We start from the raw sequence: 27937 nt of genomic DNA on the forward strand, positions 1-27937 counted from the left end.
AGCACGCAGGGAGCTGAGGGAAAGGGCTCACCTTTGGTGCACATGCTCCCTCTTCACACGCCACTGCAATAAATTGGTCAGGTTTCAGGTTTCTAAAACCCGGTGCAGCACCTCTAACCCCAGGTGCTGGGCCAGTGACAAAAACTGCAAGCGAATGAACAAAGACTTGCAGGAAAATCTCATTTCTTAAACCTTATCCTAATGCCTGTTCACTGCCTAAGCCCTACACTAGGCCCTTTATGACCTTCTTGTCATCTTCCTGTGGCATATCTGCCAGCAAATATAACTACAAAAAAAATCTTTAAGACAATCTTGTTAACCCTGAGTAATTCCCAAACATGAAATTTAGTACCGTCAAACTGGTATAAAAATACTTGTGTACAAAACCAGACAGAAACAAACGGTAAAAATAGCACTATATGCACAAAGTATCACTCCATATAAAAAAATTACAACTTCATGAAAGGTCTGTATGTTCTTGTTTTACTGGACTCCATCCCATACACACACTTTGCCCAAAGCACATGGAATTCAGAGGAAATGAATACATCACACACATAGGACTTACTCTGCATTATCTGCAGCCAAACATAAGCCCTAAATTAAAAGAGATATGTCTGTACCTTAAGAAAATCAAAGTCGTCCTTGACTAATAAAGTCTGTTTGTATGGGTATGAGGCAAGGTCAGTTTACTGGTCTCTCAAAAAAGAAAAAAAAGCCATGACATGCTTATTTTTATTTCAGGATTGCAAAGAAAGATGTGAACTCATGAACATCATCGTATCATTCCTTGGCAATTTTAATCTGGTGGAAACAGAGGAGTACAAAGTGTCCTGTAGCATCCACCCATGGACATCAAAGCACCACATTCCCAGTGTCGGACAGACAATTCTCCCTCTAGCATACTCACGCAGCCAACAGTGGCACCTTTTCATAATCCAGTCATCACTTCATGGAGTCGAAGTTCTGTTGGAGGTGGGGAAGAGAAATTTGCAGCAATAAAGCACAGTTTCACAGGCTCCAGTGTTTTAAGTGCAGAAGGGCTACAGAGATAGAGACGTGCTCTGTTTCTGATGCGTCACCTGGCAGGCTTCTGTTTCAGTTTTAATTCGAGATAGGCTGAATGCAGTTGTAGTAGTCATTTGTACTTTTCCTGTGGAAGCAACTTCTAGACAGCTGGAGTACAGCCCTGGGCACCAGGAAATCAGCGCTCTAATCCCAGTTCTGACACAGGCTTCCTTTACCAGGCCAACTTACTCAAGTTCTCTCTGCCTCAGCTTTCCAGACCCATCGAAGCTGTTTGCTGCATCTATTACAAAGGAGTGTCATGCGATTTTAACCGCAAATTTCAGTGGAGTGCTTTGAGATGCTGTAAGAAAAATGCTAAAGTACAAACTAAGCATTGTACCTTGCTCTACTGAAATTTTATGTGCTTGATTTTTCCCCCAAGTTCAAAAGGAAGAGTGGAGAAAAAACCCAAGCACTTTCTTAACAATGAACTTGGCAATTAAAGGTCATTTGCACTTTAAATTAAAAAAATATGAAGTTTTTCAGTTGTCAAAAATGAAGAACAAATACTTTTCAAATGTCTGTTTTGATTCCATAAATAGCAGAATTCTGGAATGTCTCCATTTTCCCAAGTATTTCCACCTATCTGACATTCGCATGTAATCATGTTTAGAACACAGATCTGTGCCAAGCCCAGGTTTATTTTGAGGGCAGCTCATGGTTATACTTTCTACAGGAACTAGTGAGGTAGAAGATGCCCACAAATCTTTAACCCATCACCTGCCTGAATAATATAAACGAAAATGCATTTGCTAACCCACTTTCAAGTATGAAGACAACTTGGTTAGGGCCAGCTGAAAGGAGAAATAATTACATGTACTTTTACTGTGCCATAGAGAACTAGGCTAAACAAAAGTCAGAACTGCAAATAATAATAATTTTCTCTTGATCGGGATAAAAAAAAAGACTCTTAAATAGCTATATTTATGGAAACCACTTTTTCACCCTCACAAAGAGCACGATTTCTTATTCATTACTACTAAAATAAGCAAAAAAAAAAAAAAGAACATTCTCCCTGAACTTCTTGTTGATGGGCAGAAATTTGTGAACAACAAAACCCACTGGCAATTTGGCATAGTCTGTATCAAAAAGAGAGGAAGATAAAGCCAAACCAGTAAACTCTGGAAAAAAGTTCTCTGATTTCTGTTTCTGCAACAAGCAAGAACAAGTCCTCTGGCTTTGGTCACACTTTCACTCAGATTCTGCCCCAAAGCATGCCCCTGAAATCACTACAGAAACTGGTGAAAACTAACTCATGAAGGCATTAACTCTGCAAATAAACAGACACATCCATGACTCTGATCCCAGGGTCTCTTCATAATCAGAATAATGGACAAATTCTGCTCCTAAGGTCTATCTCAGTCGTTACTTTGATAATGGAAATTCTCACTCCATTTCCATTTATCTGCTTATACAGCTGACCAGAAGAATTTTGTTAAAAATCTGTTTCTCTCTCTTAGGGCAAATTATGTTTAACACAAGAGAGAGGAAAAACAATCACTAACACCGAATCTCGATGAGTGTCATATAAATCATCTCTTTCCATAATGGAAAGTCCTTCATCCTTCCTGATCCACCCTCTCGGCCTATCTCTGGATGTGGGAGAGGAAAAAAAGACAGAGAGCCCACAGCACATTTCTCAAACTCACACAAATAGAGGCTTGGAGCCTCAAAAGCCCTAATGCATATTTTCCATTTATATATATAAAGCGAGCAATAAAAGGCCACACATACCAATTACCTTTTCTCCTCTTGGATGCAGTGTCAAGCAGTAAATAGAAATTAGCAGCTGCAGTGGTGTTTTATTCAGGATGTGTGTATTAACCGATGACTCACCAAACAATTTGCAGCTCAGCATGCCAGTTGTCTTCTCCTCCACAGAAAGAAACACTATTTTAAACAGAAAGTGAACCACTGTGGATCTCGCAGGCAAGACAGCGTGCATCAGAACGAGGTAAGTACTGCTGGGGAACCCCAGGGCAGAGGAAAGGGGGTGGTTCCAACAGCATACTGAAAGCTTTGTTAGGAACTCAAACAGGAATAAATGGTCCATGGGGGGAAAGAGTGGAGGCAGGGAAGAAAGGATATCACAAAGTCAACCCACACTGCCACATGGCCTTTTGTGGCATACACTGCCTTCGCACAGCAGGCAAGACCTGCGCTGCTTGAACAATGCCAGTATAGTAGGACAAGAGGCAATGGCGTTAAACTGAAAGAGGGCAGATTTAGATGAGATCTAAGGAAGAAATTCTTCCCTCTGAGGGTGGTGAGGCACTGGAACAGGTTGCCCAGAGAAGCTGTGTCTGCCCCATCCCTGGAAGTGTTCAAGGCCAGGTTGGATGAGGCTTTGAGTAACCTGGTGTAGTGGAGGGTGTCCCTGCCCATGGCAGGGGGGTTGGAACTGGATGATCTTGAAAATCCCTTCCAACCCAAACCATTCCATGATTCTATATGGTTAAGCTTTTCTTTGTAGCCCTCTGCAAGTACACCTGGGGCCCAACACAGGACAAAGATGGCATGCAGCAGGCTTTGTGAGGGCTTGGAGCTGGAACTTGCACTGAAAAGGGTATCTGTGAAGCAGCAGCTCTCAAATCCTGGCTCTCACGTCCGCAGGAGTCGGGAGCCCATGCCTCCTGCTAACAGATGCTCTGTAGCATCTTTAGGAATGCAATCCCTTATGGGTCTTGAGGAGTTTCTTCCAGAACACTTAACCTCTCCTGTGGAAAGCAAGCTGACAGTTCCTCCTTCAGATTATGTTCAGCATGTAATTAATAAGCTTGACATTACAATTTTGGCCAAACTTCTGTTAAATCCTATCTGATCAGATGCAATCAGAAAGAAGTACAATCCAATTAAATTCTACAGAATTAAGGGCAACTACTCGCTACTCCTACAGCACTCTTTATGCTGTTCTTGAGTGCAGCATGAAAAACGTTTTTACTGACAGTATGGCATATTTTACTACAACTTAGTATTTGAAGACTGAAGCATACATTTTTTCCTGTTTCAACTCTATTAACAAATTCTGATCAGTTTCTAATTGCTTCGTCAAAAAAATTAAAAAAAAAAAAAAATCAGACACAACAGGAATTTCCCAAGAGCTGCAGAAGTCTCATTTAAGAAAAATGCGGGTTTTGAATTCTTTCTACTCTCACAGTTCTTTAAAAAGTACAAAACAAGAAAGCAAGTCTCCTTGATCACAGACTGGACACTATTCCTTTGCCCTCTGAATAAGAAAGAAGGTTCCAAGAACACTCACAGCATTATTTTCCATACCACCTGCTGATGATTCCTAGACTCCAAATGGAGAAGTAAAGTCTCCCTCAGCATAATCTCAATCTTTCTTCATCAACCATTGTAGGCATCTGAATCCAACCATTGCAACACGGGTTTTACACAAAGAGTCAGAAGCACCAATACATGGCAGAAAACAGATTCCAGCATACAAAAACATATTTTGTGTTTCCATACTCTTGTGGTAGTAATTTACCCCTGGTTCTCAGTAAACCACAGGTTCTTGGGTTTTAAGCTATCACTGTCACATCCACAAATTAAAACGCCCTCTACAGCCAACACTGTTAAGTCAAATCCCTGCTCTGCTGCACAAAAGGGCAAGATTACACATACCATTCAACCAACCTTCTGCAAGCAACATGTAGCATGCTCATGGCATATCTGGAGTGCCTAAAAGCCCAAGATGCAGCTACTGGGTCAGTTTAGGATTTCTGAGACTGACAATGAATGAGGGCTTCTAAAAAGCACTGACTCTGTTATAAATCTGCCACATGAATAGTTTTGGTACACGCACTAAATCTGACAAATTTAAGATGTCAAACTCCTTGTGCACAAAACGTGTAACTCAATTGCTCCTGACAGTATGTTTGCGTATCAAGTGCTTTCAACAAAAGCAAATACATTGTGTGCACACACACACTGCACTGACTGTGCAGCAATAATATATCTCACAAGTTTTGGATTTGGTGCAAACACAGCACACTGACAATGTGTCCAGGCTCTGCAGAAATAGCCAGATACACAGAACCTAGCAAGAATATTCATGGTAAGTCTGCCTGGACTACTGTAGATCTAGAAATCCTGCCAATTCAAAATATCAGTTTCTATATGAAGAAAGTCCAGATTATTAAAAAAAAAAAAAAAAACAGATGAAAGTTGTATGGGAACTCTTGAAAAGGAAAGGTACACAGACTTCTGGAAATAAAGAACTTCAGTCCTCTCAACATTTGCTATTTTGCTTCTGCACAGAAACCATTAGAGGACTGAGCTGTAATCCTCCTGCACTAACCCTGAAAAGAAATCTTCCAAAGGAAAACTCAAGTTTAAAATTTGAAAGTACACATCAATAACCCCAAATTAATCTTAACTGTTGCTTCCCTAAACTACTACATAGAAACAGATGCATATCCATAGGTGTCTAAATCATTCAGGCAGCATAGCAGTACTCTTAAAAACCTCAAGCAAGACAAATGAGTCTAGTGAATAACTAAAGGAATAACTAAATAGTCAGGGATAACTAAAGATGAATTAGTGATTGTGACCAGGGAGAACATAGACATGTAAGAAAATAGCAGAAAATGAAAGTATGCAATCTTGCGCTAACACAGAAACAAATAAAAGACCCGTAGGAACTCTTCCAGCTTCTACACTTGAAATTTGTACGTTAAATAAGAAGTTACTTGCTAAATAAATAACAAATTCTAATGGGAAAGAACATATTAATTTACTTCAGAGCTACACTGGCCAGTACCCAATAATAGCAAGCTGTTCTTGCTATTGTTGAAGAACAAAATGAATATGAGTATGTACCTTTATGACGGCCAGAAAGCATATTAAATCCAAGCATTTAAAAATTACTATCTATTGTCTTTGTCATATATATTGCTCTACTACAACATCTTTTAAGACTGTCATGAGGATGGAGCCAGGCTTTTCTCAGTGGCATCCAATGACAGGACAAGGGGAAATGGATATAAGCTGGAACACAGGAGGTTCCGCTTAAACATGAGGAAGAACTTCTTCCCAGTAAGGGTAACAGAGCACTGGAACAGGCTGCCCAGAGAGGTTCTGGAGTCTCCTTCTCTGGAGATGTTCAAAACCCGCCTGGACATGTTCTTGTGTGATCTGATCTAGGTGGTCCTGCAACGGCAGGGGGATGGGACTAGATGATCCTTTGAGGTCCCTTCCCATCCCTGACATTCTGTGATTCTGTGATCTTTTCCCTGACACGAGCATCCTCTGAATCCATAGCAGGAAGAATTCACCTCGCGCCCAAGAGAAATAAGTTCCAACAAAAACACATTTACAGGCTCTCTGCAGTACAAAACACGTTCCAGGCGAGCTGGGACTTTGGTCGGCGTTATTCAGCACCCTGCCCGACCCATCGGGCCGAGGGGCTCTCCCGCAGCCGCAACCGCTCGGCCTCCCCGAGGCCCTGCGGCCGGGCCGCGGCAGCCCAGCACCCCGCTCCTCCTCCTCTGGCTCTCAGAAGCCATTTTACGCTTCTCCCCCCGCCCCCGCCGGGAATCAGCGGGTCCCTCCCCAGCGCCTACAAACAAGCCCTCGCCCACAGTCAGTCCCTACCGCCGTACCCACAAGAGCGCCTGTCTCTCCACTTCAGCCGCCGCCATCCCGCCTGCCCCTAGCGGCACGGCGCAGGCGCAGTGCGGCCGCGGCCCCGGCAGGCAGCATGGAGGAGGCGCTGAGGCGGGAGCTGGGCACTGCGCTGCTGCGGCCCACGGGGCACTTGGGGGGCGGCTGCATCAGCCAGGGCCAGAGTTATGACACGGACCGCGGCCGGGTGTTCGTGAAGAGCAACTCCAAGGCGGAGGTGTGTGTGGGGGCAGGCGTTGAGGGCGGCGTGTGCGTGTGGCGGGCCCGGCGGCGGGGAGGCGGCTGTGAGGGCGGGCGCGCTGAGGAGATGACCGGCGGGCTGGCCTTAGCCTGCCCCGGCCCCAGCCTCCTCTTGCTGGAGGGAGGTTTGCGGGCTGGCCTCAGGCGGTAACGTTTCTCCGGGAGGTGCCCCGCCGCTGCGGTTAGCGGTTGGCTTCGTTCGGCACCTTCCCCTGTGAGGGGCTGGGCGGCGGCTGCTGGGCGTCTGGGGCCTGGTTTGTGGTGGGGGTGGCCGGGGGCGGGAGGGCCGCGGTGAGGGCAGGCACTGGGTGGGAAGCAGCGTTTGTGTTGCGGTGTCGGTGTTAATTGTCCAGGGCAGGCAGCGCAGGGGTGTGCTGCTGTCAGCTGTGGCTCGGGTAGCGGTGCTGTCCCTGTGGCTGCACAGGCTGTGAAGGTGTCTGGAGCAGCCTGGGAGGTAGAACACTATCAACTGAGGGTGTGCGTTTTTCGTTGTTCTAACGAAACCAGTAAATGCACGTAAGAAGGAGCTTTTCTCGGTAAATGGTATTGTTCCACAATTTTTCAAGATTTTCTGCTTTGTCCTTTTGATACCGGGCACCAGCTGCTGCAGAAGGCGGGTATCTGCAGTTGACAGAGATAAGTACAGTGCAGCAAACCTGTAGGGCATCCTTATTTGCAAAAGCAGGGGTCAGGTGGAATTGACTTTAAAGGTACTCTGCTCTTGTGTCTGTTAAATGAATAGCTTCACTGGAGGAACGAAAGTCAGAGCTTGTATTTGCCTTTAATAGCAAAAAAAAAAAAGTTTTTGAAAGCATGTGTGCAAATCAAAGCATATATCACAAATTTGTCTAAGTTTTCTGATCATGTCAGAGAGCTGGATGGACGCACTGAGGTGGTGACGTGGGAAAATACAGAAAGGCATTAGATGGAAAACAGTTTGAACTGATAGAATGTAGCCCTTCCACTTAGGCCTTTGTTCATTGTGCATTTAGGTTTACTGTCCAGCTAGCTACAAGATAGGGCTTGGAAGAAAAGATCTAGATAGATTTTCTGTTCAGTAATCATTTTATTTTCTATGCTTTTGCCTGTATGTGGATTCTGACTGCTGATTAAAGCAAACTTTGCAAAACTATTATAATGCTGTGCTGCGTGTGCAGCAGTGGGTGTATATCAGCAGTTTGTTTGAAAAAACAAGTTCTTTAGAAAAGACCATGGATTTTACTCTATTAACAGCTTGCTTTAATGTAGTATGATGGTTTAGACAGAAATACAGTATTTACTGATTTCCTCTGAACAGAGGTTATCTCATGGCTCAGGAATTCATCAGTTCTTAATTTTTGATCTTCTATAAACTTTGGACTTTTTAATCAATGTCTGTTGCAAATGATCCTTTGACTGTGTTTCATTTACAGTAGTAAAGGGCTAGCATTCTGTTTCTATTTATATTCATTATATTTCCTTGCTTTTAGCAGATGGTGTAGATTTCCCATGTACCCTTTTTCTGCAACCTCTGCCTGACTCACCAGTGCGGGGTGAACGGTTGGACTCGATGATCTTGAGGGTCTCTTCCAACCGGACAATTCTATGATTCTATGAACAGGTCCTAAATTCAAAATGTCTTTAAAGCAAATGAATTTGGTAGTGGCTTGAGTTCTAAGGGCTTCTGTGTGCATGTGTGGTAAAGGAAGTTTGAGTGCTGTCATTGATGCTCTCCCCCCCTCCCCTGAGGTAAAAAAAATAGGCCAGGGAATACCATTCTGTGACTACAAATCAGACTGTTTTGAAGATTGGTTATATTACTAAGCAGTTTGTGTCAGGGAAGTCATGAAGACTGTGAACGTCAGCACGATTCTAGCCTCTCAACTGATGATGTATATTGTTCATATTTTTCTAGGTAATTTTTTTGCTGCATAATCCAATAATAAAATGTTGCTTACTTTTTATATGTATGCAGTTAGCTGGTCTTCAATTGTAAACAGACTTTCTAAGTTATTTTTACATTCCAGAGAATGCTGGAACCTAAGTCACTTCCATGGAGTCAGTTTATGAAGTGAAATTTCTGTAGTTGTAAAATGACTGTCTAGACTGGTAGTTTGGAACTATCTTGTACACGCAGTAGCCGCTTGGTCCAGGCTTTTTATTTAATATTTACAGCGTTGATTGGTTTTGTGAAAGAGCTTTGTTTACCTGGGACTGATGTTTGTAGAGACTAATGCTTTCCTTTAATATTTGGCAGGCCAGAAGAATGTTTGAGGGAGAAATGGCAAGTTTGGAAGCCATCTTGAAAACGCAGACAATAAAAGTGCCTAAACCCATCAAAGTTATAGATGTGCCTGGAGGCAGTACTCTGTTTGTGATGGAACATTTGGAAATGAGAGGCTTAAACAGGTGAAACACAGTATTTGCATCCTTTAACCAGAAATTTTGACTAGTATGACGATTGAGTCACTTGTTTTCAGAGAGGAAACTCGTTTTAATTTTTTTTTAAAGCAACTCAAAATACATTTGGGAAGTTATGAGCAGAGAACTGTATAAAATACTTCATAATGCTTCACCTAGCAAATCGATCATACATCAAGAAGTGAGTGTGGGTTTTGTTTAGTTTTGAGTTTGTTTAGGTTTTTTGTTTGATTGGGGGTGTTTTTGTAGGTAATTAGTGATTTTTTTTTTTTTCCACAGTGAGGAAAGTAACCTGCCCGAAAACCTCTTCTGTGTATTTGCCTTTGGTATAAGAACCAGTGTTTAATATTGTCATGACTATGCAGAGGCCCTTCCTCAGATGAATGAATCCCTATTTCAATATTTTTACAACCTTGATTTTGATAGTTTCCAACTTTTGGCCCTTCTCGGTTGCAAACACTTGAGTAAATTAAAATATGATGAATGCTTCTGTCTGATGCCATTAGGGAGGTGGGCATGACCAATTCCTCATCCCAATCTCACAATTTCTGCAGCCATCTGAAAGTTTTATCACTCATCGTCCTCATCCAAAGAGTTCATCTAATTCATGAAGAACCCTCAGTGACCTCCAAGAGAAAGAGCACAAATCCTGTTGTGTTTCAGCTGATTGAGATGAAAAGTGTGCAAATGCAACCTTTGCCGTGCAAATTTCAGGGGATAGCTACAATCTCTGTTAAGGGAACAAAACAAAGAAATAACTTTGCCTTAAATGACAGAATGTGAGAGGTCAAAGACGGTTCTGTTGTTAAAATGGGAGGCAATTAGCTCTAAGAGTTGTTTGTAATTACTGCCAGGCTTTTCTGAACTGTGTAGAGGATAAACTTTTATTTAAAATAGGTAAATAAGTAAGGCCCACCTGACTCTTCCATCTTCTAGGCCATTTAGAGAAGCCAGAGACAGATATAAAGAGGAGGATGAGTCTTGTTTGGGTCTATTTCCCCCCAAAAAAACACCACCCAAAACCCATAACATGTTTGCATGCTTTTCTTACAGATATCTTACTGAAAGTTGTTATAGAAGTGATATCACACAGAAATTGTACTTGATGGTTTCTCATTGTTATTAAATTTATGATTCCTAACTCACTTTCACTTTTAAGTGTTATCAGAAACAACCATGTACATACTTTTTTTTTCTATGTTAATATGTAATCTTTCTAGGAGGAGGAGGTGTTTATTTTCAAAATATTTTGAACACATACTTTGTTAGAGTTGCAGAACTTCTTCTACTTGCTTGATAAATCTTTACAAGTAACTCTTTGTAGATGCCCCATCCCTGGCAGTGTTCAAGGCCAGGTTGGAGCAGGCTTTGAGCAACCTGGTGTAGTGGAAGGTGTCCCTGCCCATGGCAGGGGGATTGGAACTAGATGGTCCTTGAGATCCCTTCCAACCCAAACCGTTCTGTGATTCTATGAACTCCTGGAATATCAGGAACCGGATTCATTCATGTGTCAGTGTTGCTAAGAGTACTTTTGTTTCTTAGACATTCAGCAAAGCTTGGAGCACAACTGGCCGATCTCCACCTTCATAACCAACAACTTGGAGAGAAGCTGAAGAAAGAAGGGAGCACAGTTGGTATGATGCATAGCTGTTTGCAAATTTAACCTAGTTAATAATAATCTACAAAACAGTTAAAACAGCTTTTGTTATTTCAGGATAAGTTTGTCTTCTTCCACTAAGGATATGATGAAAATACATTTGCGCGAACACCCAGGCAGGGAGTCTTCTTTTTGCTTTTGTTTGCTCTGTTTGGATCTCTGTAAGCAAAATGTTTATTCAATTTGGGACCCTTGGGAGCACGAACCACAGTTTCTGCAAGGATGTGGTATCAGAGGAGATACACTACCTCAAAATAAAATTATGAAGATTATAATATAGCTTCTTTACATCAAGCTTTAAACTTAAAAACCACCAGTAACAACCACTGTAACAAAAGAGTATTAAGGTGCAATTTTTTTTATTCTCAGTAGAATAAAAAAGAATTCTCAGCGTTGCACCCTTGCATAGTTTTTAAGGTCCATTTGCATTGCAGATACTTAGAATCTTGTCATTAGTATTGGATTTTTGTCTTTGATTTGAAAGGTAAAGGTCAAGGGCAAATGGAAGTCCAGTTTGTGGATCAATTTGGCTTTCATACAGTTACCTGCTGTGGCTATCTTCCACAGGTAGGTTGTACTTCATCCAACTGATAGAATTTAAGTTTCTCTTATTTTCCCTTGAGTGACACAAAGGGCCAAAATTATCATAATGGAAATTAATTTATTTCTATTGAGTTATAGAAAAAAACAACATTGTTCAGCCAGTAAGGAAAGTAGTGCTTTGGCCAGCACTTACAGCTGCATTGAACGTTCCATTTTATTTTTTTTATCACTTAGAAAATTATTTATTCCCCTAATTTACTGGTTTAAGATAACATTCTGTTAAATTACTGTCCTGGATGTTGTCAGCACAAAGGCTGTATAGTCCTCTAAAGCTTTATTTGAAAAAGAAGAAAATTTGTCTTTTGTGTGATGTAGAACTCATATCTGCCATCCTATTCCTTCAGGTGAACGACTGGCAGAGTGACTGGGTGACTTTCTTTGCCAAGCAAAGAATCCAGCCTCAGATGGACATGATTGAAAAGAATTCGGGAGACAGGGAAGCAAGAGAACTTTGGGCACAACTTCAGGTAGGAGAAATTATCTCAGTTCTCATTATAGTGATAGCTGGGTATCAGTTGTTTAGATGTTCTTTTTACAAAACAAAGTTCTTGTTTGTCGATATGCTCCAGGTTCTGTTGGTAAGAGACTCCAGCTTTCAGGGATTAAAATGCCCTTTATTTTAAAGTGTAACGGGTTTTGCCACATCACTCTGTGCTAATATTCCAAAGTGAATGTGTGCCAAATAGTACTTTGCCTTACTGTTTGGAAAATACTAGACCAAGTTCACGTTTCTCATTCCGTGTAACATGTTCATGATGAGAAATGCATGCAAGCAGTGCTGTTCTGCACATCATCTCTTCATTTAAGGCTTGCATCTGATTAAGTGACTGCAGTATTAGCTATTTGGATACTACTTTGTAGAAATCCCTTCAAGGTTGGTGAGAGATTCCTCAGCCTTCTAATGAAGAAGTGGGTGGTTGTGGTTGTTGTCATCGTTATCATTAAATCTGGTTGATATTGCAGCATTGAATGCAGTTTTAAATTTTTTTTTTTCTTAGTGCTAAAAAGCATTTGGATGGCTACTCTTCGGCTGCTGGCTTTTGTGAAATATAGAAATCCTCTGGATTTTCTCAGCACCTCTGTTGACTAGATCTTATGTTGTTTCAAGTCACGTTTTTTTTTTAACTGACTTTTAAGAAGTTTCACTTCATGCTCTACGTGTATACCGATAAAACTCTACAATCGCTCACCTTAAAATATAGTACTTACGCGTCTTACTTTTTTCCCTCTGCAGCTGAAGATACCCAGTTTATTCTGTGATGTAGAAATTGTTCCTGCTCTCCTGCATGGAGATCTCTGGGGAGGAAATGTAGCTGAGGATGATTCTGGTCCAATTATCTTCGATCCGGCTTCTTTCTACGGCCATTCAGAGTATGAGCTTGCAATAGCTGGGATGTTTGGTGGCTTCAGCGGTTCTTTTTACTCTGCTTATCACAGTAAAATTCCCAAAGCTGCAGGGTTTGAGAAACGCCTAAAGCTTTATCAGCTTTTTCACTACATGAACCATTGGAACCATTTTGGCACAGGGTACAGAGGGTCTTCTCTAAACATTATGAGAAACCTGATAAAGTGACTTGCTGCTGAAGCAGAATAATTCCTGTCTTGCTTGGAAAACCCCACACTTGGTGGTGCAACTACAGGAGTAGTAATGTTAAAAAAAGCTACTAGACCCTTGACCTTGTTGCACAGCTATAGACCTAGAATCAGTGAGTCCTGCTGAATATCAAGTGTAACGTAATCATCCCTTTTTAGGATAGTTGGGAATATGAGGGAAATGTGGAAGGAAGGCGTTTATTCAGTTGCACAAAAGATCTGTCGGTGTCAGGACAGCATTGTGTGCTTGAGACTAGGCAAGTTAATACAGATCAGGCACTCAAGCCTAAATTATTTGGAAGAAGTTCTTTCTTAGGGACCAGTTGTGCTTCAGAGTAGAGAAATAGCAAGGTTTGCATTTGCACCCAAATGGAAAACAGAAGTGTTCGTGAAGTGGAGAATTGCTTTTCTCAATTACTGAGAAGATGGCTAAAAAAGTTGCTCATTGCTTTTTGCTGCCCACCTGCCACCACCCCTTTGTTATCGATAGATTGCTCAGACTCTTGTGGCTCTTCTGTGTCCAGTTAGGTGCATGAAAACGACCTTAACAAAATATTTTGAAAGTCAACAAGAAAATGATATAATGGGAACTGAAAAATGATTTGGACTTGCTATTCATTGTACTAATGTGATTCTATCAAATGGAGAATGCTTCCTGCTCTGTTACAAAGCCCTGTGAAAATGCTTATGATTTTCTCTGGCATGTGCATTTTGGTGCCTGACGGCATTTGTGCAGGCTCCTTCGTGCTTGCTGGTCAGTGGGCTTGTGTCTACAGCAATTTTGTTTTCACCAGAATGAACTCTCTCTTCTGTTTTGGATTATGCTTTTGTCCAATAGTGTGCATTCTTAAAGATCTTTTCAGGTAAGACACTCCACGTGTGTGGATCCTGTGAAGATGTACTCCCTTACTAATACAAACAGAAGATGTACATTTTGACTGTTGGCATTGCCCACAGGATAATGCCATCTGGTCATGGCATAGGCTTCGCATGAATTTTCTGTAGTTTACTTCAGTCCCACTAAGTGCACTTTGTAGCTCTTGGGATAAGAGACAAGAGACCAAAGGAAGTTCAAATGTAACTCACAGAAGAGCAGCTCCGCACCACTGTCGGAGGTTCGTTAAGGACAGCTTTGCAGACTGGCTGTTCCTTCTTCCTACAAGACAGTAACACTGAAATTGTACTTTTGATGTAGGCTGGTAATGAGATTTCGGTGCAAGTGTACTAGGTAGGTGAGAGATGTATGATTCCTAACATGCATTTTGAGTGTTTGGGAGTGACTTTAATTAATTATGTGTTTTTCACTGGATATTGGCAGATTACTGAGGATATTTTAGTTGCTGGTTTTGCAGTTATAATTGGAATTGGAAACAAGTTTAGAGAAGACTATCACTCGATATAACTTCCTCTCCTTAATTTACTGCTCTTCTCACTGGCTGTTAAACTTTTGCTACACAAAATTTTAAACCCTTGCTTGGTAGAATAGCTTTTACTTTTACCTTGTTGCTTAAATAAAAAGTTTTCCAGTTGATTATTGTCGTCTCTGTTTTCTGAAATAGAACCTTACAGCTTGTGTTCATTCTTGGGGAGCTACTTGCTCTAACCTGTTGAAGATCCCCAGTTTGTTAGACAATTATGGTCAACAAAGATGTTGAAGGAAACGCGATCGTGGATTTTAATTTGGAGCAGTGTGTCACTAAAGAAAACTTATGTGTTGTTCAGTTACAGTATCATTTGAGGTCCTATCTGCGCCTTCAAACTGTATGTATTCCATCAGCTCTTTGCCCGTTGTTGATGGAATGTTATGTCCGTGCCCACATCCTTATTCCATTCACCCAAACTTAACAGTGCGTAGTGCAGCTGATTGAAGAAATGCTGTGGAATTTTAGGCAGTAGTCAATCTGTTCAGATCCCTTAATTGTTTATTTCCATATTCATAATAAAGTTAGTGAAGTGATTCATAATAAAGTTAGAAGTTATTTAACAAGGTCATTCTGTTTACAAATCTTCAACAAATCAACATATTTATTTTGCTAAAATACCTAAATGCTTTTTGTCATTAGAAGGTGAAAAGTGGTATGAAGGTGGATTTTCTGTCAGTCATAGGCTTGAGCGATAAACAGTAAGTCTTCACCTTTTCCCAATAGAACTGAATCAAAATATTTTTGTGATCGAAGGAAATTTGTGTTGTGTGCTAGTTACGTAAATAGAAACAATTGTATCTAGAGTTTTAATTTAAGGGATATTATGCTCACGTTTTCAAAACTATCCTGTGCTACAATTAAAAATGGAAGAGGTGTAAAGAGGAATACAAATGGAATGTAACAGCATACTCTGCTGTCCCATGGTTCCCTTGGTTTTGAGTTCTTATAGACAGCAGTTGAAACGTGATGGAGAAGGGGACGAAATCTCTTCTGAAGGCAGGCTACTGGTGGGCCCTTAAGAAATTGCTGCAGTTGTATAAGGTAATTTTTTTTTTCCTTACATATTGTGTAGTTCTGCACTGGTCTTAGAATTTTCCTTTTTGATTGTTTTGTTGCATTATGCGTTGCAGGCATGCCTTTGTTATTTATCTCTTTCTCTCATAGCTTAAAGCTCCTGCTTTTCCTTCTCATGTATTCCTCCATCTTGACTCCGTGTATATTCTAAATCTGGCAAGTGTGTTTCCTTGTGCTCATGCTCTCATTCTGTACTTCCTGCTTGTGTATTATAATTTTACTGACTTTCCATTCCTATTTGGACAAGGAAAAAGGGTAAAAGAACTACTGAATTTTTCTTAAATACACAATGTACATGTGTATCGTAAAAAATCATATCTTCTCATGATGTTTCTAAGTCTTTTTTTAAGATGGATCACAATACATGTATGGCATATGCATTTTTAATACTTTGAAAACCAGCTCTATGTCTTTTTTTATAATTTAAACTAAATTTTGAAATTAATTCCTTAGGGGATTAATTTGTGGGTTGAGATATGATTATGCATAATTTTAATAACATCTCCTTCTGCCTTGGAGCGGAGTTAGGGAAAGAGAAACTTGGAAATCTGGACTCAAGGCCAGGTTACTTAGGTCTTTGTCTGGTCTTGAAACCCACCAAAGATGGAGGCTGCACAACCTCTTTGGGCTTAACTGTCCTAATTGTGAAATACATCCAGTTTGAACCTCTTTGTAAGAACCTGTATTTTTGGTGAATTTCTTAAAGTTCCTATGTACTCTGTGTTTCAGTGTGATTTTTTTTTTGTGTGTGTGTTTGTTTTCATTCTCGTGGACTGCTGCCATCTGCAAAAACTGCCTGCAGATATCAATGTTGCACTCTAGTACTGCTTTTCTTCCTGCTTTTCATCTTCACTGCTGTTCCAAAATAGATCTGGTGGTCTTAAATGATGCTGGGCTGTTCTAGCAGAAGTAAAAACAGGTGGGAAGTGGTATATGGTTAGCTTGTCCTTTAGGCACTGTTTGTGATGAAAGATTTAAGGGGAAAATGTATTTCTGGTAACTAAGCCACACCAGAATTATAATAGCTTTAGCATTTTACTTTGTAAAATAATATTCAATTACTTTTTAACACATTTTTCAATGAAATCTCAAAAGAATTCACTGAAATCTCCCAAGACATGGTTGATATTTTATACAGAGCTACAGCCCATGCAGTTATGCTGAAGATCAGATCTGTCAGATGAAAGGAGCTCTGAATGACTTGTCCTGGGTTTGTTCTTTACTGAGAAACTATAACTTCTGTCGAAGGAAGGGAGGTTTTTATGATGAAAGTCTTTTTTTGCTCTTGGCTTACTCTGTTGTATATAGCTTCTTTGTTTTCCTAGGATTCTTTAGATACTGGCAAAGGAGAAGTAAACAATCTTTCTCTTCATTGCTGTGCATGGGGATGTCTGTCTTCTGGACAGCCTTTGAAAACAAACAGGTTAGAAGCAGTTGTGAGCAAAACAAGGGGAAGAGAGCGGGGAAACTAAACACTAACAAACGCTACTATGACCTGAGGATCCACATAACTCTGAGGGTAGGTCTCAAACCAGGAGCTGAACACCACTCACAGAAATAGTCCTTTGTAATTCCTCACCATCTAGTACGGATTGCTGACGCAATGGATTTTTCCTTTGTGACCTGAGCATGGTGCAGAATGGTTCGAGGCAGGAGGTTGCACTGACGTACCAGTGGGTGTTTTCAAGCACTCTGTTCCTTCGAGCCCATCTGGGATGCTTTTGTATTGTTTTAACTCCAGTGTTTGAAATGATGCTGTTCGAAGTTGCTTGACTGGAAACAATGTGAACAAAAATGTTAGGAAACCAGGCCTTTCACCTGTGTGTTGCTAGTTAAATACTGATCCATCATGGAAGCAAGCAGAAGGTTTTCCTATCTCTTGGCTACTGTGTAAGTGATGCAATATCGTGAGATTAACACAGTCCTGTTTCTTGTTTAACTAAAACTAAAATAAACTGTCAGAATGGTGAAAGTACTGTTACAGTCAGTAACTTTGCATCTTCACTGGAAATTGTAGGAGAGAAGTCCCTGGCATACCAGACTGCAAAAATTTTGGGTTCAATAGTAATATTGTGGATGAAGATCCATTCTCCTTTGTTGTTTTGTTTTTGGGACTTTGGTTTTGTTTTGTTTTTTCCTTAACAGGTAAATAGAAAAATGAATTAGGGTATTTTTCACTATGCAGAAGTAAGGGTCTCTGCTTGTTGTAGTTTATTTTGTTGCCAAGAGCTTTATTCCTTTCTCCAGGTGCTCCATTGCAACCTAGAGTGTGATTCCCTCCTTTCAGTGGTTGGAGACCATTGTTCTAATAGTAGTGTACTTTTTAAGGCTTTGTACGTCCTGAAATTCAAGTTGCTTGGCATTTTCACTATCTATACATCAGTCATATGAGTCCTGCTAACTGTCTCAAACTGTCCAAGACCTACATTCATAATCAAGTTGTTTTGAGTGCATGCGCACTGGTTTACTGTGATTTAATGTACGTGCTCAGCCCTTACGCTTTAAGCTTTCTTTTGTCCAGGCGTAGTTGTTTGCTTTAGCAGTCGTGGGTCACTTTCTAGGCACAAACGCTCCATGAGAGCGTATGGGCAAGCTACTTAAGACTCCTACAGTAAGTGCTGACTCTCTTCTACCTCTCCCCAACATTACTTTCTGTAGCCATTTTGTGAATAATCTACTTTACAGTTGGTATGTCAGTGATGTGACCATTATAAAACATTACAGCTGGACTTTGTAGAGGTATTGCCAAAGCAGTCACTGGTTTCTTTAGACGTACAATGCGAATGGCCAACCAAGATATGTCATCTGGAATGTGGCTTCTTGCTGTTCTTGAGGACTCTTCTGTATCTGAATCACTGTTTCTGATTCCAGGTCATGAGCTGCACTTTTCCAGCTTGTGCTCTTACACTTTAAGCAATGTCCTGCTCAAATAAACCTGGATGTTAGAAGTTCCTCCTTAGCCAATTTGTCCCTCTGAGGTCTGCTGTGTTCCAGCTGCTCTGTGTGCCATAAGGAGTTACACTCTGAGAAATTACTCATTTGAGAAATAAGTTGTACTATACCAATATATTTCACTCCATGTGGGACTGGAGCCGTTTGTTTATGTAGTGAAAAGCCTACCTAAATGAAGCCAGTATTTGACCAGCAATCATTCCTTTCTGTCAAAACCAAATAGCTTATATGAATCAGTGCAAACAAATAGTAGTGAAAACAGAGAAATGCATGAAAGCACAGTGTACCTGTGGCGACAGAATCCAGAAATTCCCTGGGGAGATGGTAGGCTTTGCTGCTCCAGGTGAGAGCAAGAACTGCAGCCTTTTCCATGGATTGTAATGTGCTGGGAATCAGTCGTAGCCACTTAACCACATATGTCATCTTTATACAGACATTATTAAATGTTGTGAGGTCTGGGTTACGATAACGTGTTTTAAAGGTTTAACGTGTTATACCCGAGAGTGTTAGTGCACTGGGCAAGTATGAAGTGATTAAATTCAGCAGTACCCAAGGGATCCTTTCTGTGTGTTACAGATTGTGAAGGGAGACAAAAAGGTGAGATAATGTCCTAAAGATCACATTAAATCTGGAGAAGCATTATAGGAACGGTATCCCAAACTTCTTTATTACCAGATTGATGCTTTTACTACAGAATTTACACTTGATGTCCAGCCTTGAGCACGTTACTGACTTGAGGGCACTTTCAGGCAATAAAAATCTGCTGACTCTATTTTACAAGAGATCGAGTCCTCTCAGAAGGGAAAGCGTTCTAATGATGTCGGTGATGACAACAGAACGCCGGTCGACATGAAACAGCTGCAGGCAGAGAAAAATCCCGCCAACCTTTCCGCGAGTTTCTGGCGGCTGACTTATGGTCAGCAGCACGATTTAATCGCATCCTTGTGGCCTGTGACTTTGGTTTTCCTACCGAAAACCACAACGGAACAACCCGCCCGTGCAGTTTGATTGTTGCATTGAGCCTCCCTCTAGTGGGCTGGTCTGAGATGGAGCTGCCAATGCGACCGCAGAGCTTAAAAAAGAAAAACGGGTCCAAACTACAAATACCAGCAGCTCTCGGCACAGCTGAGAGAGGACCCAGGACACTCCTCTCCATTTTATTCTAGCAAATACCTCTAAATATTTTTATTTTTCTTCTGTAGCTATGAAAGCCCATGGGAAACAAAGCATTTTGAAACATTATCTCTGGATTTGCTTTTTTTTGAGGGCTGCTTTTTTTTTTTTTTTTTTTTAATTTGGTGGGTGGCCCTTTCTACCTCACAGCAGAGTGACAGTGAAAGAAGGACCCAAACCTTTAATCTTGTTTTGCAGTGGATTTAGCGGAAAGCAGCTGCAGCAGCCTGGGAATTACCATGGAAAAAATCCTGAAAACAGAATTGAGAACTTCTGTTCTGAAGGCATTTGGAAGCTCGGGAGGAGGATACATTAGCCAAGGCCAAGCTTATGAAACAGACAGTGGACGAATATTTGTTAAAATCAACCACAAACCTCAGGTTAGTGCTAGCAGATATTTAACTACTAATATTATTGCATGTAGACAGCTTTGTATTTTAAAAGCACCTGATTGTAAATAATTTTGAGTTCTGCGTTTTCAGGCTGACTTTTAATTATTTCAGTTTTCCGTTAAAACCTGTGGTCTGTTTGATATCAAGTACTAATGCAGCAGGTCTGGTTAGTGCAAGATGATAATGCAATGTAATAACCCTCAACAACAGGAACTGGCATTGCAGTATGTGAAAAGGGGGCTAAGTATAATGCTGTTATTGTAGTGCATAGAGTTTGGAAAAGCCTGAAGCTGAATTTGCATTCACTGCATTCCTTTTCATGTTTTGGTTGGGAGGACAGAATAGTGGGAGGAAACAGTGCCAGTGCTACAACTCATGCATTGTTTTTAAAGCTACAGAGGCTTCAAACTTCCCCATTGCTTTTTGTATTTCTAGCAGTAAGACTCTCGCAATCTTTCACACCAAGCTCTTGACTTTTCTATTACTAAATGAATACTGAATTGCTTTTTGTGACACCACAGTGCATCAGAAATTTGCTTTATCCATATGAAAAACCTCCTAAAACTGCTGTCAACAACAGCATCTTTACTTCAAAAATGCAGAGTACAGGCTTAATATTTCTACTATCATCTCCATCTAGTGGGCATTGACCTGCATGGAAAGGAGAACCAGTTTAAGGATTCAATCTTTTACTTCTTTTAGTAGTGGTCATCTGTGGTTTTGGAGGATGAGGTCTTGGGTACTATCCTCAGAGATACTGTTACAGCTGAGTAGTTTCGTATCTCTGTAAGCAGCTGGAAATCACAGTGAAATGTGATGTATCCTTCTACCCTGGAATGAATTTGGGAAAAAAAGTAGTTAGAATTAAGGTACTGAAGTCTCCCTCTGTGGACTGGAACCTTGCTGCAGCTACATTATTTTAGAATTAACTTTGTAAACAAGACTATTTTTTCCAAAGTACTTGTTGCAGACATATGTAGTTCAGCCCAAGGATATTCTTATTCCTTTACAGGCTAGAAAAATGTTTGAAGGGGAAATGGCAAGTTTGGAAGCTATTCAGAAAACCAATACTGTGAGAGTTCCTCAGCCTATTAAAGTAATTGACCTACCTGGAGGAGGAGCAATGTTTGTCATGGAGTACCTAAAGATGAAGCATCTCAACAAGTACGTCTGTACATCTTTTTCTTTTTAGTATGTTTTGGTGCATATTTTCTTTGTGTATTACAGTCAGGAAAACTTCATGAGATGAACCTCTCTATTCTGTCAGAGATAGAGCTTATATCTGTCAAGATCTATGTTTGTGTATTTGTACATATTAAAATACATATACACATCTGTATATATGTGTGCGTATACACTCTTTCCCCATATTTTGCTCTTCTCTGACCACGTACCCACAATAGAAATGGCATGCTGTTGCTAGCCTAGAGCTTTGTACGCTGGTCCATAAGTGCTGAGATGCCACTCAAGTGAGTATGATAATGGCTGAATTTAGCCCGTCTTTCCCTCATGAGATTTTCTATTTGAGTTTCTTTTCCCAGCCCATTAGTTTTATTTAAACTTACAGGCTTCTTATGTCTTTGGAATCTCTGCTTCTCTAAGTATAATCTTCAAGTATGATTGAAGCCAGTCGAAAAGGTCAAAGGCACTAAGGTGAGGAAGAATTAAATGGATAGATAACATGAAGTTCCATTTTGTCCGTCAGCCAACCTGAACATGGAATTCAGGAGTCATAGGCTCTGAACATAGGCTTTCAGGAGTTAACTGCTCGTTCCGGGCCTCTACGAGAACATAGTCATGCCTCTGGCTCTTCTGGCAGTTGTTTGTCCAACCCGTCTTTTTTTATTGAGAGAGTGATGGCAATTCCACAGCCTCCTTAAACAATCCATTCCAATCCATCCCATTGATCCTAGGAAAGATTTTCTGTCTAACCTTGGTCCTCCTGGTAGTAGTTTTAAACCCGTTATTTTCTACCTTTTCTGGGCACGAGGAAGAAATTAGTTTCCTTCCTTGCAGCTCCCCTTCAGATATCTATGCAATATTTAACCTGGTTTTCAGTTGTCTATCTTCTACATTGAGCAACCTCAACTCAATCCTTGCTTCTTTTTAGACTTACCATTCTTATTGCTGTTCAGCTGATCTCAAAGTATGAGGCCCAAAAGTAGATACCATGTTCTAGTCTCTGTTTATTAATGTGGAGCTGATAAGGAGGATTACTTGATCCTCCTGCACTCTATGCTGTGTTTATACAACCTTGTGTTCTGTTTACCTCTCTTGCAAGAGCATTGACTTATGTTCATTTTGTTATCTGTTATAACCTGTTTCTTCAGAATTGTTGCCTAGTCATTTGCTCCTGGTTATGTACTTGTGAAGTTAAGGTTCCATGTTTGTCAAAAAGATATTTGGTCATATTTAATTGATTTTTTTTTTTCCCCCTGTAGTATTTTGTTCACTTGTCTTGTGTTGTGGTTTAGGCGGGCATCTTGTTTCAGTTTCGTTTTGGTTTTTGACCCTACAGATACTCTTCGAAGCTTGGAGAGCAGATGGCAGATCTTCATCTTTATAACCAGAAACTTGGGGAGAAATTGAGAAAGGAGGGAAACACAATTGGTAGAGTATTGGTATAATGTACAAAACAGAAAATGAAATGATTCATCTGACTGTGGTACAGTATTGCATTATAATTTTAATGACAGCCAGAGTCAATACTGGGACACTGTTTCATAAGATATGCCTCTCCTGTCCCTATGCCACACTTCTCAAATGCACATTATATACACAGGAACTATAATTACTATTATAATTTTTAAACATATCATTTTAACCTTGACAAAATAAATTAATCTATTTGTAATTCTTCCCTTCATATATAATTTGTTGTATAAAATCACGCAGATACTGAAACATAGTAAGAAACTGCTAATATTTGATAGTTATAGCTTTTGATATTTCGTAAGTCAAACTGAAATTTTGGACTAGTTGTCTTTTTCAGTGTTAGCTAAACCTTTCAGCTTCATGTACCCTCAATTGCTTAAAATATTCTTGACCCTACAGGCATCCAATTTTTATTTTGTTTCTTAGGTAAAGGAGCGGGTCACTCTGAGTCTCAGTATGTGGATAAGTTTGGATTCCATATAGCCACTTGCTGTGGTTACATACCGCAGGTATGTTCCATGCCTGTGAAAGCTAACATGTGCTCATGTCATTCTGTAAACTCCCTATACAAAAGCTTGTTTCGTTGGCCTTCAGCTTTATGATGACAGTTTTGCTTTCACTGTTTCGCTCTGGCCTGACAGTGAAGGGAGTATGATGGCTCTGCGATGTGTGTGGCTTGCTGCAACAAGCAGACACAGTGGACTGAATAAGAATTTGAAATTATGTAGTGGTTCTTTAGCTTGGTGATACTTACTAAGTATCGTTTCACAAACTATATAATAGTTTTGTTTTTTTCTAAACTGCTACTGTGTCGATTTCAAATGGCAAAATTCACTGCTTTTAGAGGGCCTCATCATGTAACGCATCACATAAGACACTGGAAAAGGCTCTCGAAGATAAATCAGTTGTTTGCTGGCTCCGCATGTGGTAGGATTTCATTCTACTATAACTGAATGAACCTTCAATATCTCAAACTCTTCGCCAAGTACAGCTTTTCAGCAAATGAGAAATGCATTAACCAACAAAAATGAGTGAATACTTCTGCATTTCCAGGAAGATTTTGGAACATAACATGGAACAACTGAAATGATTTCACCAGAAACTCTCCCTCTAAAATATATTAAGAAAATTTGAATGAATGAAAATACCCAGAACGTCAGCTTATATCTCGTGTTAAAGACAGCCCCACCTAAGCATAGAAGAGAGCATCACTCCCAAAAGAACAATCAACAAAATGTCTAATGATACTGTGTGTAGGTCATTCTGACGTTGTCTAGGCCATGGTGTCAGCATCACACATTTCAACTTCATGTATTATTAATACTGACTATGTGTGTGTTAAAATTGTTTATTACAAACCTCTGTGTTGTATTTTCTAGGTCAATGAATGGCAGAGTGATTGGCCTTCCTTCTTTATTCGTCACCGACTCCAAGCTCAATTGGATTTGATCGAAAAAGATTATGGAGACAGAGAAGCCAGAGAACTTTGGTCACAGCTAAAAGTATGAGCCATGTCTTAAATGTTTTTTATAATGTCAGAAAATACGTATCAGTGGAATTTCAAAGGTGTTTTATAAGAGATTTACATAGCTTTTAATCAACTTCAGTAACTGGACTAGCTGCACAGCTGGTCCAACAACATTGTCAGCTGAAAAGAATTTATGTTTCTCTTAAGTTTTTTAATACATAATGAAAATAAACCTGTAATTAAGCACTGACATTTCTTTCTTAGGATTTACCATCTTATTATTATTAGCTGTGTTCTATCTAAGACCTTGATGTTACAAAATAGGTTAGATTCTGCTGCCCAGGCAAACTTTTTTTTTCTCAATTGATCCAGTCTCACAGCTGAGACTGTGGTTCTGGTCACACTCTATGCAGCAGTTAGGAAACTGCCAGGAATGTGTTCCTCTGCAAGCTCTGCATCACAAATTTGTTCCTCAGTTCTGGTAAATTGGTACAGATGTTTACTGCTGCCCTTTTTGCCACTGCAACCTTTTAATTTAAATGTTTATTTTATATTTCTTGTGACAGCCAATACTATCCATGTCTAGAAATAATACATTAATACTAGATATTGATGCTAGACTGAATTAAATGATTTGCTAAGCTCTGTCAAGAACAATCAAGAACATATATTACTGGCTTAGAGTTTAGGTTTATGCTTTTAGCCATCAACGTCAAAGGTGCTTTGTGCGAATGAAAACAGGCAGTATTTGACCCACTTAGTCTCTTATATACTACAGTACTTTGTTTTATTTAATATTTTCTTCAAAACTCTTTAATTGTTACGTGTTTGTTCATGCTCTTTCAGCTAAAGATTCCTGAAATGTTCTGTGACGTAGAAATTGTTCCCGCTCTCCTGCATGGGGACCTGTGGGCAGGAAACGTGGCTGAGGACGACTCTGGGCCAATTATCTTTGACCCTGCTTCCTTCTATGGCCATTCAGAATTTGAACTGGCTATTGCCGGAATGTTTGGTGGGTTTAGCAGCTCTTTTTTCTCTGCCTATCACAGTAAAATACCCAAAGCTCCAGGATTTGAGAAACGAAACAAATTGTATCAGCTCTTTAATTACATAAACCACTGGAACCATTTTGGGACCGGGTACAGAGGGTCTACCCTAAATGTAATGAGAAAGCTTTTAAAGTAGCCAGATGGGTTTGAGAAATTCTGACGTAGTCCCTTAGCAATTAACAGCCCCTGCTTATCAGAAGTAGCACAAACTAGGAATTAATGTTGATGATAAAACAGCTGGACAAAACCCCTGACATGTAAAAGGCTTAGTACATCTTTGAGCCTCCCTAGGAGTGATTGTGTAACTTTGAACCTATCTGTTAGTTTACCAGCAAAGATTCATAGCCTGCTGAAAGAAAAGATGGCATTGTTTGTGGAGACTCCACTAGGCTGGAAAAGTAGCGTGGCAGTCAGACTCACCTTGCTCTCTGTGCAGTCTCACTTCTTAGCTGCTGTGTTTCCACAGTCATTGGCATCGTGCCGCTTTTGCTGCTGCTCTAGCAGCAGTTTTTTATGGAGAGTGACTGTTGTGGGACTGTGGTGCTGGAAGTAGTAACTGGTTCCTACCTCTCCCCTTTTTTTGTTCTGTTTTAGTTTTCTCTCTTTGTTTCCATCTCTCTTCCCATTTATGTTTCTGTTGTCTTTCCCATGTTAAGTGTTCTGATCCAAAATTCAAATCAGATTCTATGAATCTGAAAATGAAAGCATCCTCTTTTTGATTTAAAGAGTAGATAAGACCCTTTGGACTGCACCTGGCAAGGATGTATAATTAATAACATTTTTAATATTTATTTTAATTTAATTTAATGTAATTTACTTACATGGTTTTGTTTTTCTCTTCCTATGAGAAATTAAATTACAGTGGCATTTCTTAAAAGGTATGTCTCTGTAGTTCCTTGTTAATTATCTGTATGGTCAGAAAGTGGGTTGTTACCACACGAGTTTGATAGTAACATGTCATAGTTTTAATATGATATTTTAGTGCGTTATACTATGATGGTAACATATTTAGGTAACTTTGTAAAAAGACAGCAAAAAGTGGGAGGGAGCTTAGTGTTTTGATGACAAGAAAGCATCTATTGCTGCTGTGTTGGTTGGTGCTTGTTGTATTTTCAATTTTAGAAAATAATGTACAGCAGGCAAAGCTAATCTGTTCTGCCACTGCTGGATTATTGACGGAACAATGTCAATTTAGATGACTTTATAATGTTTTTTAATATTCCTAACTGCTTTATTTTTACAGAAAGCATAGGCAATGAGAATTTGGGGAGAAAATTGTGCAACAAAGATATTGGCATACAATGTCAGCTAGAGTATGTTAGCAAATCCATGTTTTTTAATGGAAGAAAGTGATAAAGCAGATGTAAGTGCAGTCCAACAAATGCTTATGTGAATCAGAAAACTGGAATGACTGAACTTACGTATTTAGCATTCAGATGGTTGTCATGACTAATACATAAAATGTTATATTAAAAAATGCTCAAATATGTTTAGAGCTTTTTTCAGCTTTAAATGGCTGTGATATAAAGATTTCATAAGCTTTAAAGTTAGATGTTGTAGTTTTTACTATTAAAAAAATGCATTTCGTTCTCTGTAAATATAATACAAATAGTGAAAAATTTTTACTTCCTTTGGATTTGGGCTACAATTAGGGGAAGTTGCAATGATGTGGTTGTAACATTTAACACAATTGTAACAGTCGAAAAATGAGATAATAGAGTCGAAATATGAGCTGACAGCTACAAGATCTGAGTGTGAGAGAACAGCAAAGTGCATGCTTACTAGAATTTATCAATGTTAACGAAAATACATGTATTACATTGGAAAGTACATGTGAACTTAAGATCCTTCTCAAATAAAATGCTTGCCTTGCAGAAACTAGGTGTTTGGTGTACCTGCATTTAGGGATTGTGGTTTGTGTGGATGACTTTGAGCCTGAAAAGAAGATAATTTGAGTGTGGATGGAGTTGCTGGATACCAGGAAGGAGAAGATACCTGTCCTAATGTCCTCACCAAACTCAAGTCTCCCCCTGAATTTCCTTCATGGAGATAAACAAGCACCTGTTAAGGTGACTGATCTCACGCTGAGCCCCCATTTTAGATTGTCACTTAGCCTGGTTCTTGGAATTTATTTTCAATTCAGTAAAAAGTAACCTGAGGTGACTTGGTTAAGTGTCTGCTTTAGACTCTGACTTCAGTTTTCTGGTGTTGGTGACGTGTCCAGAAAGAAGGGAAGAGTAGTGCTGTGTGCCAGAACATTCAGTGAGGAAAGCAGAGCGCGCGGAGCCGTGGCATGTCCTGGGCCGAAATGTGACAAGCTCTCTCCCAGGGAACGCTCACGGGAAAGAATCCGCCCTGCGCCAGTGACTGCTGTGAGGGGAGCCATTTGCTGCAGTCTCCCCGCTTGCTGCCCTCCCTTTTTGCCCTGAAGTTGTAGCTTTCAGCATTCAAACTTCGTTTCCAGAATTTTGCCATTTAGATAATGAGGGGACAATTAACCGTGTAATTCAATGTTTTGACGTGGAGAGGGTACAAAACGGAGAGAGCAAAGGATAATGGCG

At 40.1% G+C, this 27937-nt stretch overlaps 2 protein-coding genes across 2 annotated transcripts in view; both read left to right on the forward strand.

Annotated features, from left to right (window-relative positions):
- Positions 1 to 27937, forward strand: part of LOC147527366 (uncharacterized) — a 162685-nt gene that overhangs the window by 120047 nt on the left and 14701 nt on the right. The window lies entirely within an intron of this gene.
- FN3K (fructosamine 3 kinase) lies at positions 12868 to 27183 on the forward strand. The gene is made up of 7 exons (XM_009980262.2): positions 12868 to 12967; positions 20011 to 20192; positions 21217 to 21368; positions 22723 to 22814; positions 23286 to 23368; positions 24239 to 24361; positions 25174 to 27183. The coding sequence occupies exons 1-7, from the start codon at positions 12916 to 12918 to the stop codon at positions 25510 to 25512; spliced, it is 1023 nt and encodes a 340-aa protein (XP_009978564.2). The 5' UTR covers positions 12868 to 12915; the 3' UTR covers positions 25513 to 27183.

Source organism: Tauraco erythrolophus, chromosome 20 (assembly GCF_009769465.1).
Source record: "Tauraco erythrolophus isolate bTauEry1 chromosome 20, bTauEry1.pri, whole genome shotgun sequence".
In the NCBI taxonomy this organism is placed as follows: domain Eukaryota; kingdom Metazoa; phylum Chordata; class Aves; order Musophagiformes; family Musophagidae; genus Tauraco; species Tauraco erythrolophus.